General features: G+C 40.5%; 1 protein-coding gene across 8 annotated transcripts in view; it reads right to left on the bottom strand.

Annotated features, from left to right (window-relative positions):
* The window catches only part of Ube3a (ubiquitin protein ligase E3A), a 44,742-nt gene that overhangs the window by 10,271 nt on the left and 16,171 nt on the right, over positions 1–18,300 (bottom strand). For all 8 annotated transcript variants that reach the window (XM_076191925.1, XM_076191930.1, XM_076191929.1 and 5 more), the window contains 7 exons: positions 14,301–14,439; positions 10,742–12,256; positions 10,400–10,544; positions 9,924–10,129; positions 9,613–9,780; positions 3,008–3,163; positions 662–879 (listed from right to left, as the gene is read on the bottom strand). In XM_076191925.1, coding sequence (XP_076048040.1) covers positions 662–879; positions 3,008–3,163; positions 9,613–9,780; positions 9,924–10,129; positions 10,400–10,544; positions 10,742–12,256; positions 14,301–14,439 — 2,547 coding nt within the window. The remainder of the gene's footprint in view (positions 1–661; positions 880–3,007; positions 3,164–9,612; positions 9,781–9,923; positions 10,130–10,399; positions 10,545–10,741; positions 12,257–14,300; positions 14,440–18,300) is intronic.

Here is an 18,300-nt window from a genome sequence, read left to right as displayed (position 1 = left end):
ATTATCCTACTGTTTGGCAACACAGCAGTGGGAGAAACCACCAAACTGATGCATATGGAACTTGACAGGAATATTATAGCTCCCGTGACTGTGTGTCAACAGAAGGTGTAAAATGGAGGTGTTTATTTGATTTATTCAAGTAATACTTTGAATGTTTATTGGTCTATGTATAAATTTGAAAGCCAGCATTGCACAAGGACGTTTTGGGGGTTTTGTGGAATGACCACGAAGATATGACGAGATTTATTACATTTTATAAAATGATGTTTTTTTTTTGTTTTGTTTTTTATAATCTACTTACAAGGAGTGTGCACTGCATAACTCTACAGACTAAACGAAGGCCTTATAAGGTGTAAAATAAACTGGAGTCAGAGTCTGTATATTTTTACCAACTCCGACTCCAGTGACACCGTAATTGGTTCCGACTCAGATTCCACTGCCCTGCTTGTACCTCCTCTTTTGTAATAGCATTACTATTATCCTTACCCAAATCATGAACATTTAAAACCCACTGAACCTCCCCTTCCATTTCAACACCTAAGGGATGAAGGGTACCTTATTACCGTCTCAAATGCAATGCAGCAAAATACAGCTTTTCCAAAGTAGGACCCAATAGCAGCATCTCTAAATTATCAATATGAATAGATCACATTCACCTCACCTGTCACAGTCAGGTCCATGTCTGGCAATAATGAGCTTGAGTCGGGCTAGGCCTCCAACAGGTACACGAGCTGAACCTGTAGTAAATTGAAGCAACTTTTTCTTGTCTTCATCACTCATGTCGTGCACAATTTCCCAGAAGGCTTTCACAATGGCAGTGTTTACAGTATAGCCTCCATCATATTCTGTTGACTTCATGAGCTCCATAAAATCATAATTCTGCAAAGAAGAAAGCAAAATAAGAGAGCATTTAACCTTATCATGTCAGAAGTCCTATCTCGGCAAAATGAAATAATCTATCATTCCCCTGTGGTGGAGGGAAAGAATATTGCCATCAAGTCTTCCCACTTGAATCATAAGAGGCAAGAAAAACGGGACAGGGATTAGGACTAGGCATCCTTCTCCCTGTAGCCCCACAGGGGACATTCCTAAACAAAGTAAAGGCATAAGAGGGACTAGGAGTTTTCCAACCAGCACCCTAACATTTGGGTCTTTTAATGTGCATGGATGTGGTACAGATGAGTAAAAGAGAAGAGATAGGCAGTATGTTTGTGATAAGAAAGATGGAGGTGTTGGCCTTGAGTGAAACTAAGTTGAGAGGGAGGGGCGAGTGTGAGTTAGGGAGGGGCGAGTGTGAGTTAGGGAGGGGCGAGTGTGAGTTTGGGAGTGTAGTTGGGAGTTTCTCAGGAGTGAAGAGAGGACGAGGGAGAGACTGGATGGCTATAATAGTAAGTGAAGAAATAGGTAGGTGTGTAATGGAGTGGAAGGAGGCTTCTTCAAGGTTAATGTGGATGAAGGTGAAACTGGGAAAGGAGATGTGGGTTTTTGTAAGTGCATATGGGCCTGGTAGTGAGAAGAGTGTAGAAGAGAGGCTTTTTGGATAGATTTAAATGAGTGCATAGAGGGATTAGGGAGAAACATCAATGTAGTAGTATTGGGAGACCTTAATGCTAGGGTAGGAAATGAACCAACAGTAAGAGTGGTTGGGAGGTGTGGAGTTCCAGGAGAGAATTGTAGTGGAGAGTTGATGATGTGTATAGTGAGTTGATGATAGCAAATACAGTGTTTAGGAAGAAAGTCAAGCATAAGTACACATGGGAGAGGGTGGTACATTGAGCATTAATGGACTATGTAGTGGTAAACAGGAGTATAATATAATAGGAAGAGTTAAGGATGTACATGTTCAAAGGGGAGAGAGTGGGGGAATATCAGATCATTTTTTGGTGGAACGTAAGTTGAGAGTGGAGGATAGATGGAGAAAGAGGAAAAGGACAAAAGGTAGGGAGGTAATTAGAGTGAATGGCTTAAATGATAAAGAAAAGGTGGAGTACAAGAAGAAGCTGGGAGAGGAGTGGGAGGGAGTGAAGGATAGAGTAGAATTAGGAGTGGAGGAGGAATGGGGGATGGTTCAAGAAGGGAGTCACAAGGTGTGCAAAGATGGTGTGTGGAACAAGGAGGATGGGTGGAAAAAAAGTAGCAAGTGGTGGGATGAGGAAGCAAAGAAGGTTATAGAAGAGAAGCAGCAAGCTTTCACAGATTGGTTACAAAATAAGTTGAGGGAATCATATGAGAGGTACAAAGAAAAAAGAAGTAAAGCATAAGATAAAGGAGGGATAGAGGAGAGCAGATGTGAAATGGGGTAAGAGTATGACAGAAAATTTTGAAAGTAATAAAAAGATGTTTTGGAAAGAAATCAAGAGAGGAAGAGGAGACAAATCAAGTAGAGAAAAGATAAAAGGTGCAGATGGAGAGATGATAATGGAGGAGAAGGCAGTAAAAGGAAGACAGACAGAGTATTTTAGGGAGTTGCTAAATGTGAAAGAGGATAGGAAGGGAAAGTAGTTGTAGTGGGAAGTGCTAAGAAAATTACTGTGATAAGTGAGGAAAATGGAGGAGAAATAAGGAAGGAAAGACGGCAGAGAATGGAGAGGGAAAGAGGTGGTTGGTAGGGTTGATCAAAGAACATGAGGATAGTTTGGGTAAATATATGGAAAGAGTGAAAAGAGATTGGCAGTGTGGAAGGCACAGGTGGATGGAGTGAAATTAAGGACAAGATCAAGAACAGGATGAATGGACGGAATGGCTTTGGATACAAGGGAAATATGAACAGAATTGGGGAACTGCGTTTAAAGGAAAAGGCAAGAGATATGCGAGAGTTTAGATTGGTTGTGAATGGATGATAAACTGATGTGGCCCAAAAGGATTTCTTCTTGTCTGCTATGTATTCTGCAGTGAAAGAGGGGCAAGGGTTGTCTGAAATACACTCAAATGGCTCAATTATTCCTTAATATATAATAACGATGAGCAGCTCATGCTGCAAATATCAACTTATCAGCTGACAACTGACCTGTGACCCACAGACTAAAAGCTCAAGTTCTTCTGGCCGGAAGAGGTGCCCCAAAGGAGAATCATCTGTGACCATGCTAAACCCACGGCGAAAGGCATGGAACTGTCTCTCCACACTTTTGTTGAGAAGAAAATCTGCATACTGCTTTACAAAGTCCTAGTAATACAAAGAGAATTTTAAAATAAAAAGTTTAATGTCAAAACCCTTTCTTATACAAATTTCAATTGCATATATATTTAGTACTATACTAAAATAATTTACAAGGTACATACATATACCAAAGGCTTTTCCCCCTTACATGGGAGGTAGCCAAAAAGAAAAAGGCATAAAAAACTTTCCCACCCACTCCATCCCTAATACACTCCACTCCCCTCTACCCTCACTCTTATCTTGGCTCCTCCTGGATGACGGGTCATCTCTGCATCTTGTTCACTGCCCTGGGTCAGGGGCAATGTCGCAAGACACAGCACATCCACAGCAAGGCTGCTTCATTAAATCGGCGACCCCCCTCTCCGTCCCCTCATTCAGAAAAGAAGACAGGGAGAAATCCCACTATGCAATCATTTTTATCTATCCAAAAAGCCTCCCTTTCCTCTACGCTCTTTCACTACCAGGCCCATACACACTTACAAAAACCCACATCTCCCTTCCCAGCTTCACCTTCATCCACATCAACCTTGATGAAACCTCCTTCCATTCCACTACACGCTTACTTATCTCTTCACTTACTGGTATAGCCACCCCTTCTCTCCCTCGTCCCCTCTTCTCTCCTGAGTACCTCCCAGCTACACTCCCAAACTTGCACTTGCCCTTCCCTTTCATTTTAGTTTCACTCAAAGCCAGCACATCCATCTTCTAGCAAACATACTGCCTATCTCTTCCCTTTTACTCTCATCTGTACCACATCCATGCACATTAAAAGACCCAAACCTTAGGGTACTGGTTGGAAAACTCCCAGACCTTCTTATGCTTTTACTTTTTTTAGGAATGTCCCCTTTAGGGCTACAGGTATTAGGACTCTTAATCCCATCCCCCGTCCCATTTTTTGTCACCTCTTGTGACTCAAGTGGAAAGCTTTGGTGGTAGCATTCTCTTCCCCTACCAAGGCTTTTTCCCCCTTACAAGGGAGGTAGCCAAAAAGGAAAAGGTTTAAAATCATTTCCACCCATTCCATCCCTGAATGCACTCCACACCCCTCCACCCTCCCTCTCATCTTAGCACCTCCTGGATGACGGGTCATCCCTGCACCTTGTCCACTCCCCTGGGTCAGAAGCAGTGTCACAAGACACAGCACATCCACAGCAAGGCCACTTCATTAAATCGGCGACCCCCCTCTCCGTCCCATCATGCATAAAGGAGAAGACGGGGAGAAATCCCTTCAGGCTGCGTCAAAATTTGCTCACACATACTACCTCACCCCCCATCCCCCCTCATGCAGCACATCATCATCCATATACAACCATTCTCCATTCACCCCTGTCTTCTGTCCTCTCCCATCCTTCCTCAACAGACATTCCCCTCTTCCCCAGAGCCCCCTTCACCCCATCCATCGGAAATGAATATTCAGAGACATGGTACAGGACAGTAACAAGAGGTTGAGGGACAGCATAACAGAGAGACAGTCGTAGTATAAAAGGGTCATCATTTCTCTATGAACAGTTTTCCTCTATCACAGACAAAATGATGTGTGGCTCTGGTCCGTTGGGGCACCCCATATAGACCCTAAAGTATCAACTGCATACTACTCTGCCACAATAACATGCAGCCAATACCCCAGACGGGTAATGTGGGAGGTATTACAGATATATGGGATAGGAGAAAAGATGTTAAAGGTAGTCGGGCAAGAGTTTTTATGACAGTAGTGGAGTGAGTGAGTGGCTGTTCAAATTGTACATGGATGGGGTAGTGCGAGAGGTAAATGCAAGAGTGGTGGGTCAGGGATTGGAGATGGTTAAAGAAAATGGAGAAAAGTGCGAGGTGATTATGATTTATGAAATTTTTTGGCTCGAAGGCCAAGGGCCGGAGCCGGTAAAAGTGGGAGGTGAGCCAGCTGTTGTTTGCGGACGACACTGCACTTGTGGCAGGATCGGAGGAGGGATTGAGGAAGTTGGTAACACAGTTTGGGAGATTGTGTGATAGAAGAAAGCTGAAGATGAATGTGGGTAAAAGTAAGGTGATGAGATGTACAAGGGGTGAAAGTGGCAGCAGACTGGAAGTGAGCATTAAGGGAGAGCGACTGGAGGAAGTGGATAGTTTGAGATACTTGGGTGCAAATGTGGCAAGAAAAGGTGGAGTGGAGGTGGAGGTAGAATGTAGATTGAGAGAAGTGAGTAAATGCCTTGGTGGATTAAAAAGTGTAATGAGGAATAGACATTTGGGAATGGATGCTAAGAGGAGACTGTATGAAGGAGTGATTGTGCCAACAGCACTGTATGGGGCAGAAACATGAAACATAAGAGAGGAAGAGAGAAGGAGTTTGAATGTGTTTGAGATAAGGTTTCTGAGAAGTATAATGGGGGTTACTAGGCTAGATAGAATGAGAAATGAGGTGAGGAGGAGAACAGGGGTGGAAAGGGAGTTGGGAGATAGGGTTGATGAAAGAGTATTAGGATGGTTTGGACACATGGAAAGAATGAGTGAAGAAAGACTAGTAAAAGAGGTATGGAAATCAGATGTGGAGGGAGTGAACATGAGGGGACGTCCTAGGATGAGGTGGATGGATTGGGTGAAGGGGGCTTTGGGGAAGAGGGGGTCTGTTGAGGAAGGATGGGAGAGGACAGAAGACAGGGGTGAATGGAGAATGGTTGTATATGGATGATGTGATGCATGAGGTGGAATGGGCGGGGGGAAGGGGGGTGAGGTAGTATGTGTGAGCAAAATTTTACGCAGCCCGAAGGGATTTCTCCCTGTCTTCTCCTTTTATGCATGGGGGGACGGAGAGGGGCGGTCGCCGATTTAATGAAGCGGCCTTGCTGTGGATGTGCTGTGTCTTGCGACACTGCTTCTGACCCAGGGCAGTGGACAAGGTGCAGGGATGACCCGTCATCCAGGAGGTGCTAAGATAAGAAGGAGGGTGGAGGGGTGGCTACCTCCCTTGTAAGGGGGAAAAAGCCTTGGTATATGTATGTAGAAAAGCCTGTGTTAGAATCAGAAATGGAGAGTTAGTGGCTTGAGGTAAAAGTGGGACTTTACCAGGGATGTGTTATGTTGCCTTGGCTGTTCAAATTATACATGGATGGGGTGATGCAAGATGTAAATGCAAGGGTAATGGGTTGGGGATTGGACATGGTTAAAGAAAATGGAGAAAAGTGGGAGATAACCCAGTTGTTTACTGATGACACTGCTTGTGGCAGGATCAAAGGAGGGATTAAGGAAGTTAGTGAGTGTGGAAAGGTGTGTGAAAAAAGGAAGTTGAAGAAAAATGTAGGGAAAAATATGGTGATGATATGTACAAGGGGAGAATGTGACAGAAAATTGGGAGTATTAAAGGAGAGGGACTGGAGAAAGTGGATAGTTTAAAATACTTGGGTGCGAATGTGGCAGGGGAGGAGTGGAGGTGGAGGTAAAATGTACATACATACATACATATACCAAGGCTTTTTCCCCCTTACAAGGGAGGTAGCCAAAAAGGAAAAGGCATAAAATCATTCCCACCCATTCCATCCCTGAATACACTCCACACCCCTCCACCCTCCCTCTTATCTTAGCACCTCCTGGATGACGGGTCATCCCTGCACCTTGTCCACTGCCCTGGGTCAGAAGCAGTGTCACAAGAATACTGCCACCAAGTATTTCCACTTGGATTGTAAGAGGCGAGAAGAAAGGGACGGGGATTGGGACTAGGCATCCTTCTCCTTGTAGCCCCACAGGGGACATTCCTAAAAGAAAAAGTAAAGGTATAAGAGGAGGTAAAATGTAGATTGAGAAAAGCAAGTAAATACCTGAGTTAAAAAGTGTAATGAGAAATAGACATTTGGGAATGGATATTAGGAGGAAATTGTATGAAGGAGTGATTGTGCCAACAGCATTGTATGGGGCAGAAAGAGGGACCATAAGAGAGGAAGAGGAGGAGTTTGAATGCATCTGAGATGAGGTGCCTGAGAAGTATGATAGGGGTCACTAGGTTGGATAGAGTGAGAAACGAGGTGAGGTGGAGAACGAGGGAGGAAAGGGAATTGGGAGATAGGGTTGATGAAAGAGTATTGGGATGGTTTGGACATATGGAAAGAATGAATGAAGAAAGATAAGTGAAAGAGATGTGGGAGGCAAAGATGGAAGGAGTGAATGTGAGGGGGCAATCACAGACAAGATGGATGGATAGGGCAAAAGGGGCATTGGGAAAGAGGGGAATGTCTGTTGGGGAAGGATGGGAGAACAGAAAATAGGGGTGAATGTAGAATGGCTGTGTATGGATGATGCTGTGATGCATGAAAGGGAGTGGGTGGGGGATGCAAGGTGAGGGAGTATGTGTGAATGATGTTTTGATGTAGCCCAAAGGGATTTCTCCCTGTCTTCCCTTTTTCTGCATGAGGGGACAGAGGTGGGGAGGTCGCCAATTAAATTAAGTGGCCTTGCTGTGGATGTGCTGTGTCTTGCTACACTGCTTCTGATCCAGGGCAGGGAGCAAGATGCAGGGATGTCCAGTCATCCAGAAGGAGCCAAGATAGTGGGAGTGGGAGTGAAGTATGTGGGGATGGAATGGGTGGGGGTGGACTTTATGCTTTTGTGTTTTGAAAGGGGGAAATAGCCAGTGGTATATATATCTATATAATCTTCTCTTAGTATCCATTCCCAGACATCTATTTCTTATTCCACTTTTCAATCCCCCAAGACATTTACTCTTTTCCTCACTATATTGTTTACCTCTACTCCCACTCCTCCATATGTGACCCCAAATATCTAAAATTATCTACTTCCTCTAGCCTCTCTCCTTTAATACTTATTTCCAATTCACTGCCATCTCCTCCTCTTGTACATCTCATCATCTTACCTTTACCTACATTTCCCTTCAACTTTCTCTTGCTGCATACCTTCCCAAACTCCATTACCAACTTCCATAATCCCTCCTCTGACCTCACTACAAGTGGATTGTCATCCATAAAAAATGACTGGTTCATCTCCCATTTCCCTCTGCTATCTCTTACAATATCCAGTTCCCTGTCCATCACCTTCACATTTATCACCCGTACAACCCCATCCAACACATTGAACACCCATGGTCTTTTAACCTCTTCACTACGGGGCACATCGCACGTATGGCAGCATTAGCTGCCCGACGTGCAATGTTGCATCATAATAATCGCATTATAAAAAATAAAGTCAGTACCCAATCGTTCGTTCTCTTTCACCCGTGTATTTTGATAACCATAGAAAACTGATGAAGCCAGTTTAGAGAGAATGAAAATTACATAGGTACGACTACAATAAATATAATCAAGATGGCGACGTTGGCAACATCGAGTACCCATTTGCTCCTCATGCCACCTACATAGGCGTCACCGTATGGAAGTGGTTAAAAAGTCTTGACAGCTGCACCTCCCATACATCTGCAATAAGGCGTCTTCAAAACCATAAAGGCCCTAAATCCTTATCTTTTGATGAAACCTTCTCACAAATCTGCATACCACAAAAATGTGATCCAAACATCTTCTACCTTTCCTAAATGCACAATCCTCACCAATTACTCATTTCTCTCACAATCTTCTCAATTCAAATCCTCCCATAAGTCTTCCCAACTACACCCAACAAACTGATCCCTCTAAAACTACTACATTTACATTTGTCCCCTTTCCCTTTGTAAAGAGGAACTTTATATGCACTTTTCCATTCCTATGGCACACAACCCTCCTCCACTTGCCTATCCATTATAACCATACCTTCCCTTTTCAGTCGCTCAACTTGACACCCATCCAAACCAGGTGCCTTACCAGCTCTCATCAATTTCAAAGCTCTTTGTACCTCATATTTTCCTATATCTCTTCCAGTTTTCTTTCCCATCAGTCCTTTTCTCAGCTCCTTCCACTGCCACAATTAATTCCTTCCTACCTTCCTCCACACTCAAAAGCTCTCTAAAATTCTCTACCCATCTTTCCTTACCACCTTCACTTCCATGAACATCTGTCCAGCTGCACATTTAACTTTTTTCCTTTCTGCCTGACTCATCCAACATCACTCTTAACTTCCTTCCATACATACATATACCAAGGCATTTTCCCCCTTACAAGGGAGGTAGCCAACAAGAAAAAGGCATAAAATCATTCCCACCCATTCCATCCCTGAATACACTTCCTTCCATAACACCTTTTTATTCTTTTTAATATTTTCTATCATGACACTACCCCACTGTGCATCTTTTTTAATATTTTCTATCATGACACTACCCCACTGTACATCTTTTTTAATATTTTCTATCATGACACTACCCCACTGTACATCTTTTTTAATATTTTCTATCATTACACTACCCTATTGTACATCTGCTCTCCTCTTTTCCTCATTTATCTAACATTTTGCTTCTCCTCCCTTACTGATACCTCTCATTCTTCCGAAGTTCTACAATCTACACTTTTCTAATTAACACATCTACTTTAATCTGTGACACCAACCTGCTTATTGCTCTGATTAACAAGAACATTTTCTCCATCTGGTTTAAGGTCATGAGTAAGATTTGCTCCAAAGACATCCTGATAACCAATACGGTAACTCTGCATGAAGACCTCTTCCATATCGTCTCCTTCATATTCTAGAAGTTCAACTAAACTTCTATATAAAGTCTGCAATCCACAACAATAATACAAATGAATTGATGGTTAACAACAAATTAAAATAGGGGTAAATGCAACTACTTCATACAATCATGTCAAATTGTCACAAAATGTTATGAAAAATTTATGTAACCTTCAGTTTTGACCCTTACCGTATTCCATTCTTTAAGGTCATGGAAGGAACCCCTCTTCCCTGAAAGTTTCTTGTACATGACAGGAGGGAAATGAACATCCAGGATGACATTATTATAGATGGCTAAACCCAATACAATGCCAATTAAGGTAAACTGAGCATCACTTTCAAAAGACGTTGGATTAAACCAGAATGTGTGGGTTTCACAGTTATAGCAGAACATGGCTGTGGGTATAAGAAATTATACAAGCATAAAATTAAGAAAATCTGTGGTGTAATAAAACAATCAATATGAAAAACAAAAAAAAACATTCAATCAATTTTGTTCATTAATCTTGACAAATGCCAATGTTTGTTGATGAAAGACTAGGATTCAAAATGACCTGGCAACAAATAACCAGCTTTCAATTAATTCAATGTAAGTATCTAAGTTTCTTTGCCAAATGCAAACAAGTATGTCCAAATACAGTTCAGAATAGCAACATAAATATTTACCATAATCTGGGTTAAATATCTGCTCAACAATGAGTTGAAAAAATTCTTTACTAACACCACCTTCATCAATACCCTGCTCGCCTTCAAACTCTACCACCAACTGCTTCTTTAGGTCACCTGGGTTTTCAAGAGCTACCATCTCCAACTGCAAGTATGCCACATAGTAAACTTCCAACAAAACCACAAAGTCAACAATTCCAACAATGCCACAATTTCAAATGTACTACTAACAATGCCAACAGCACAATAAACAATAACAACAGGATAAACATACAAATTACTGTTTTCCCTCAACAATATCCATGGCTAAATTCTCAAAATGCTCAAAAGGATTATACTCACTTCAACAAGAGCATCATCTATAATATGGTCTCTTCTAATCTTGAGCTTCAAGTATGGATTTGCTGGAGTACCTTCCATTACTGTCTGGTAGATGCTCATTCTTCTTTCCGAGTACATACGAATTCTGTTGTCATAATACAACCCAAGAGCTTTGGTGGCTGGTGTGAGGATGAACGGGTAATGCATGAAACTAAACTTGTCACTTCCAGCTTTGTAATAGGCAAAGTCTCTGTCCATCTCGATCTGATCACTTAAAAGATCATGGGAGAATTCACTGAAAGGTATTAACGGGTCTCTCGAATCTAATACATGTATTCCTAGGGCTTGACCAAGAGGATCTTCATACTTTTGCTTTGGCTCCTTTGATTCATGGCTCATGGCCATGAACGGGTCATCTGAGGAATCCATTGGGTCATTTGCTTCTGGAGGCAGATCTTTGAGTAGTGGCTCATCTAATGTTCCTCCGAGAATATTGGCATAGTACAGAAGTTTCATGACCTTTGTGGCTGAAGTGATGCTTTCCTCTTCATTGATGAAATACTCTCTAGGAAACTCAGTCATAATCTTAAATGTGATAACATGATGAAGGGTTTCCACAAGACTTTTCAGTCTTGCCGGAGTATATGTGCTAAAGTACCTTGTCAGCCGAACATGATCTTCTAAACAGAGGTGAGAAGCTACCTTACATAATTCTAGCATAACCACCTCTATGTATTCTGTCCATGTCATAGCAGAAATCTCAAAAATAATCACAAAGAGGTTAATGTTATCTGGATTTGCATTAAACATGTCCTTGTGCACACGCACCTGTATGCTAAGGGAATCTGACAGGAGACTAACCATAGCATTCATTAGAGTGCCACAAAACTCCTTTTCGGGACAATCAAATAACATTTCATAAGACCTACGGAGAGACTCAATATCCACATTAATTTCCATATCTTGTCTTTTAACATCGCCATTTTCCATTTTATCGGACATACTAGAATCCATTTTTTCTTCTAAAGTTTCCTGCGAATCAAAGTCTTTATCTAAGTCTCTTTCTTGAGCTCTAATTTCTTCTTTTGTTATGTCACAAGTAACCATTTCTTCTTTTTTTGTATCTGTATTTTTCAAGAAACTTTGTCTAAGGGCAATTTCATTGGAAAAAACTGCCCACAGTTGTCTCCGCAGCTTTGCATAATTATCTGCTGCTCTACATTCACTTATAGTTTCTTTCAAGATCTCCTCCGTTAGACATTCTGTGTCTTGGGGGGTTACAGCATTTATGGGTGAGAGAAGGGGAGGGACATTGGAGGACGGTAGTGGGGAGGAGGAGGAAGCAGATGCCATGCTCAATACTTGCATAGCACACTGGCCACCACTAGTTTGACTGGGCATTGCATTAGAGGATCCATTCCCCTCTGTCCTCGTTGTCTTGGCAACCATAACATGGTGAGTCGGACACAACTTGGCACGGGCTGCAAATAGTTGAAGGGCCTTCCCTGCAGCTTCATTCTTTGTCAACTGGCCAACCTGTACAATAAACACCAAGTCATTGTCACTACAAACCCTTCACTTAACATTAACTAGCTTTAATGAAAGAATAATATAATTAAACACATCAAATTTCATAATGCTTGTGTATTCATGTGATGTTACCAATGCTCTTTAAAACTGAAAACCTTACTAAATTCCTCATGAATATCTTGTATATATATGTACAGAAGGCTTTCCCCCATAAGGGGAATGGCAGTCATGCATGTATGTACTGAAGGGGTATTCCGACAAGGGGAGTTGCATCATGCATATATGTACTGAAGATCTCTTCCCCTGGGAGGGGGGGGGGGGAGGAGGAGGAGGAGGAGGAGGAGGAGGAGGAGGAGGAGGAGGAGGAGGAGGAGGAGGAGAGAGAGAGAGAGAGAGAGAGAGAGAGAGAGAGAGAGAGAGAGAGAGAGAGAGAGAGAGAGAGAGAGAGAGAGAGAGAGAGAGAGAGAGAGAGGGGGAGGGAGAGAGGGGGAGGGAGAGAGAGAGAGAGAGAGAGAGAGGGAGGGGGGACTATCTTTCCTCCCAGCACAATGCTCAAGTCAAAAGCAGTGCAGTGAGACAGCTCGAGTCAAAAGCAGTGCAGTGAGACAGAGCAGATACTCTCCACTGGTACCACATGCGAGTGTAATGGGAGTAAATCAACTCAAATTGTCAGGTCCCACTGTGGAAAACCTGTACCCATTGCACTGTCTTTGACCGGTGCAGTGTAGTGGAGGATAGGGAGACCCTTTGTCTGCAAGCTGCTGAGATCGCAAGGTGCCTGAACGGATATCATTAATTCACAATGTACATCTATGCTTTGACCCAGCCATCAGGGGGGATAGTGCCTTTCGTATATACATAATATAAAATTATCCAATAATTGTACTGGTTAGGACAGGTGAAGTAGTTGGATAAATATCACAATGAAAATGGAATTAATGGCTTTTCTTAACAATAGAACATAAAATTAGATATTCAAGATGAGGAAGAATAATGTCACAATTCTATCTTCAATACAGCTTCAATATGTTTCTGCAGAAAAAAATATAATAAAAGTTTTGAAATTAAATGTTTCACTTATATTTTTCACTTCCATTGTCAATATGACCTCATTCACTCCAAAAGTGCGTCTTTTATTTACCAGTGAAGACTTGAAGTATATGTGCACACACACACAAACACAGACATACAATCATACACACGTATATAAATGACATGGATGAAGGTGGAGAATGTTATAGGAATTTCTTTGCAGATGACGAAAAACTACTAAAGGTGAATCACTACAGAGAGACCTGGACAAACTCTGGGAATAGAGCCAAAATTGGGAAAAAATAAAAATAGAATATCAGGGCAATATAAAATTGGTACAAAGGAAAAAAAAAAAAGTTAGCTTGGAAAATTACCTAGGAGTAATTATTAACAAAGACATGTCACCAGACAAGCATATTAACAGAATAGTTGGAGAAACCTACAATTTGCTAAGATCAATAAAGGTGGCCTTTAAGTACTTGGATGAGATAATAGTAAAGAAAATATTAATCACACTAATAAGACCAAGATTGAAGTACGCTGCGACACCATGGACACCCAGCACAAAAAAGAATATAGAGAACTTAGAAAGAATCCAAAGAGCAACAACAAAGATGGCATCAACACTTTCAAAATTGACATACTGTACTAACAAAGATTGTCCAAACTGGAACTACCAACCCTGGAACAAAGAAGAGAAAGAGGAGATCTACTGGTCATTTACAGAATCATGAAAGGTATGGAAGTCCTTGACAGAGAAGATTTATTAAAGTGGGATATAAGAAAAACAAGACGACATAAAAAAATCTCAAAAAAGATAGGTGTAGAAGAGATCTAAAAAAAAAAGTTTCCCCACACAGAGTGGGGAAAAATTGGATGAAACAATAGTATGTGCAAAAACCATGCAAGAATTTAAGAACAAACTAGATGCTGAAAGATACAAAGACAGGTCACTACGAGCACAGCTTCCTTCCCATATAATACAGATACGCTAGGTAAATACACTAATATCAATTACCTTGCCTGATGATGCACAATCACTATTTGTGCAGTTGGGGTTACCACAGCCATCAGTCAGTTGAAAATAGTAACGCTCAATCAACTGGGCTGCAGCTCTCTTCATATCCACCTCCTTACCCTCCATAGCACCTCCTCCACTGTAATATAAACACATATTAAAATCTAGAAAATACTATGGTACAATAAAAATATCAACAAAACTTGTGCATGTATCTATATATTTCCTTTTGTATACGTCACTCAGTTGACTGGTTCACTTACAAGAGACCAATATCTCCATGGAAATCAGCTATGGCCACTGGCTCCATGAAAAGATTTTGTGCTGATGTCTAGAATGAGTGAGTATACAACAGTGCACTATAAGGCAGTGTCCTGTGTAGTGACTACACTTGGGACAATTGGTCTGTTACCAGGCCAATTATGTGGTCAAACAGTTTTAATGCAACATGCCAATGCAATTCCACTTGTCTTGATAGTGATCTCTCTGTATAGTGTATTTCATAAGAGGTTTATATTAAATGCTGGTACAACAAAAAATGTAGAGGCAAAAGATAAGAGACAAAGCTTGGAAAAGATAGAAAAAAGAAAAATTATAAAGTGGCAAATATATATCAAATTAAGAAATGAATATGTAGAATCTGAAAGTCAGTTGTAAAGCGTGTTTTATGATCTGACTATATTGATATACTCTGTGGTACTGGAGGTAGATTATATTTAGATATTTGAGTAGAATATTGCTGGGTTGTCTTTATATTGTACTTGATGATCTGTTTGTGTGTGATGCCATGTGATGTGATAAATGGATGGATTGGACAGTCATATGACTATTATCCTCATGAGCTGCTTTTTGGGAAGGATTCTGGTTCCCTAGTCTATTGCTGTTAACTGCAGCCAGTTATTATACAAAAAAGATCCAGTACCTGATCTCTTTTTGAGAAAAAACATACAAAATACTTGAATAGTAATTTTCTTCCTAATGCACATTGTAAACTGTAAGTAGACTACAGTATATAGAACTAATGATGGGTACCTGCTTGTGGTGATCCTGCACAATGAACAGCAGTGAATCATCTCCCTGCTGCACCTTTTCAAAACTGGTCAACTCCTCCCCACCCCCTCCACCTGAAGGTGCATGACACTTGGTCTAAAATGGCCCCAAGATCTCTATCAAGGTAAAGTGTATTTCTTCCACATTTTCACACATGGAGAGCTGACAACCAGCAACTGCTGCTCACCTCTACTGTACTTCCAATTAGTGACACACTAATACAACACAGATAATGGTCCAAAGTTTCTTCCCTGGAAGAGCCTGAGAACTATTGCCAGCCATTGTAGAGCTGCAGATTTCCAACAAGAAACACCACAATCACCTCTATGATGAGAGGTACTAAGAGAGAGAATGGTTGGAAGTTGGAATTAAGTCTTACAGAAGAGAGGCTGAAGGAAGTGGATAGTTTTAACCCCTACTGTGTCAGCCGCATGCATTGTATGCTGCAATTGTTTTGTTGTTGGGCAGGTGCTAGTACATATTCAGATGTATGGAACTGGCAATTTCACACTACCAATTTCCGTAATAAATGCGTAATACAAAATGTGGCCGGCCAATAATGGTGTGATGGATGCTTACTAAAACATTTACCAAAACAACAAGAAACACCACAATCACCTATCCTCTATGAAATTATAAAAAAAAATGATAAATTTACCACATAACAGTGATAAATATTTGCCAAAAATCCCAAAAAACTATTTATAAACATGATTTCCATACATATCAGACTATCATGGACGACTGTACAGACTTGAAACATCATAAATGCCAAATTCCTTCACTCTCTGAAATCCTAACAAAGCTTCCCCGAAAAAATACGACAGACATTCTCATTCAACCTGCATGAGGAGCGAAAGAAAGTCTGTGGATTTTCTACCAAACTTACGCACACATATCTTGACAAAATCAACCCAGTTTCTCGACTTCGTGGCTAAAGTGAGTCAAAATAATCATGTTTTTGAGTTGTGCCTATTTTCTTTCTAGCCAATCATATATAACCATGAGTGTCACAGGACTATCTACCAATCAACGTTTATCTTGTGGGGCCACAACTTCCACCTTTAGTTTGAACATGGTGGTTATGCATGTGTGGGTTTGGGTAGATTAAGTTAGATTTGATTAGATTAAAATTACCCACTCATCTTTTACTTCCCCACCAATCCCCATTCCCAACTCCCAGGCTCTCACTCCCAAAATTGTGAAAGGGGAGGGGGTATACCTTGAATATAAGGCATTCCTAACAGTAATTTCATTGAACTAAAGTTGTAGAATCATCCACAATGGTATAAAACCGTTTCTTTTTTTTAAATTTTAATATTTTACCAGTATAATTGTAGGGGGTGCACAACTCAAAAACACATTTTCAATGAAAATATCAGAAGAAAAGTGTCTTAGAATTGCCCAAAACAATAGAAAAAATACATACATATACCAAAGGCAGGTAGCCAAAAAACAGTCATTGAAACCACTCCCACCCATTCCATCCCTTACATACACTTAATCCTCAATTTAATGGACAAATGCATGCAGGCCCTTGTCAGTTATTTGAAAACTGGGTCAGTCCATTACCAATACTGGATACCGGACATAAGTCCATTACGTAGAAAATTGTCCGTTAGGATTCAGTGTGCACATACGTATTAGATATGTAATAAAAAGCTACAGTACATATGTATAATGATGTACATTACATATAAAGAAGAAATTGAACCATTTCTTACCTAATCTAGTTGCTATAGCGCTATTTACATATGTACAGTACAGGATCTATATTGGATTAGTGGTGCTTTGTCCAGTGCTATTTGACCGTTACTACCGGACACCTATTGGACAAATTTTCACTTTACAGACTTTGTCCAGTACAGGTAGTCGTCGACTTACGACCTATGCGACTTACGACTGATCGACTTTACGACCACGAGATGGTGCAATAGTATCTAACATTTAATAGAGTAATAGAATTGCAATGTTATGCCTGGCAGTGCAGTACATTACTCCGCACACTGCGAGACGCGAGTACGATAGTTTTCGCAGGCTGCCGGCAGCGTCAGCATCCCAGCCAGCTAAATATTCTTTCATTTTGTTTGTTTGAAGTAAAATGTTTCCTAATTTTGCATTGCATTTTGTATTTTTGTATGTTTTGCAATTAATAAAATATAATAAACTTTTTATGCCTAGGCTAGTTTGTTGTCGATAACAATATGTACAGTACTTAAACGAAAAGAATGTGTTTTGTTGAAGTAAAAAAAAATCCTAATTTTGCCTTACATTTTGTATTTTTATGTTTTGCAATTAATAAAATGTAACAGTATTTTTTTATGCCTAGTCTGTTGTCGATGACAAAATGTTCGGCACAGCATTTTGTATTTTTATGTTTTGCGATTAATAAAATGTAACAGTAAACTTTGTTTATGCCTAGTCTGTTGTCGATAACAATATTTTCGGTACAGTACGTAAACGAAAAGAATGTGTTTCGAAATATTTTTTTCCTAATTTTGCTTTACATGATTTTAATGTGACCAACAAAAAAGGATTTGTAGGTCAAAGATGACAGGAATTTATTCAGTATGCGTAGGCCTAGGCTACGTTTCCTAACGAAAATGATAAAAAGTTAATGAATATTAAACAACGTAGCTCAAAGATAATAAGATTTTATTCAGTATACATACGTTTCCTAAAGAAAGTCTGATGGTAAAATAATACAAAGGTTAACAAATACAGTATTAAATATCATAGGTCAAAGATGATAGGATTTTATTCAATATGCTTAGGCCTAGGCTACGTTTCCCAAAGAAAATCAGATGAAATTATAAAAAGATTAAAAAACTATACAACATAGTTCAAAGATGCTAAGATTATTTCAGTATGCTAAATATACAATATATATATTATATAAAGGGTAATATATACTGTATATATATATAGACCGACTTGCGTCCAGATCGAC

This window comes from Oratosquilla oratoria, chromosome 10 (genome assembly GCF_046742065.1).
Source record: "Oratosquilla oratoria isolate Oo_2021 chromosome 10, ASM4674206v1, whole genome shotgun sequence".
Classification (NCBI taxonomy): domain Eukaryota; kingdom Metazoa; phylum Arthropoda; class Malacostraca; order Stomatopoda; family Squillidae; genus Oratosquilla; species Oratosquilla oratoria.
Note: the sequence above shows the minus strand (reverse complement) of the source record. Positions and strands in the feature narration are given on the sequence as shown.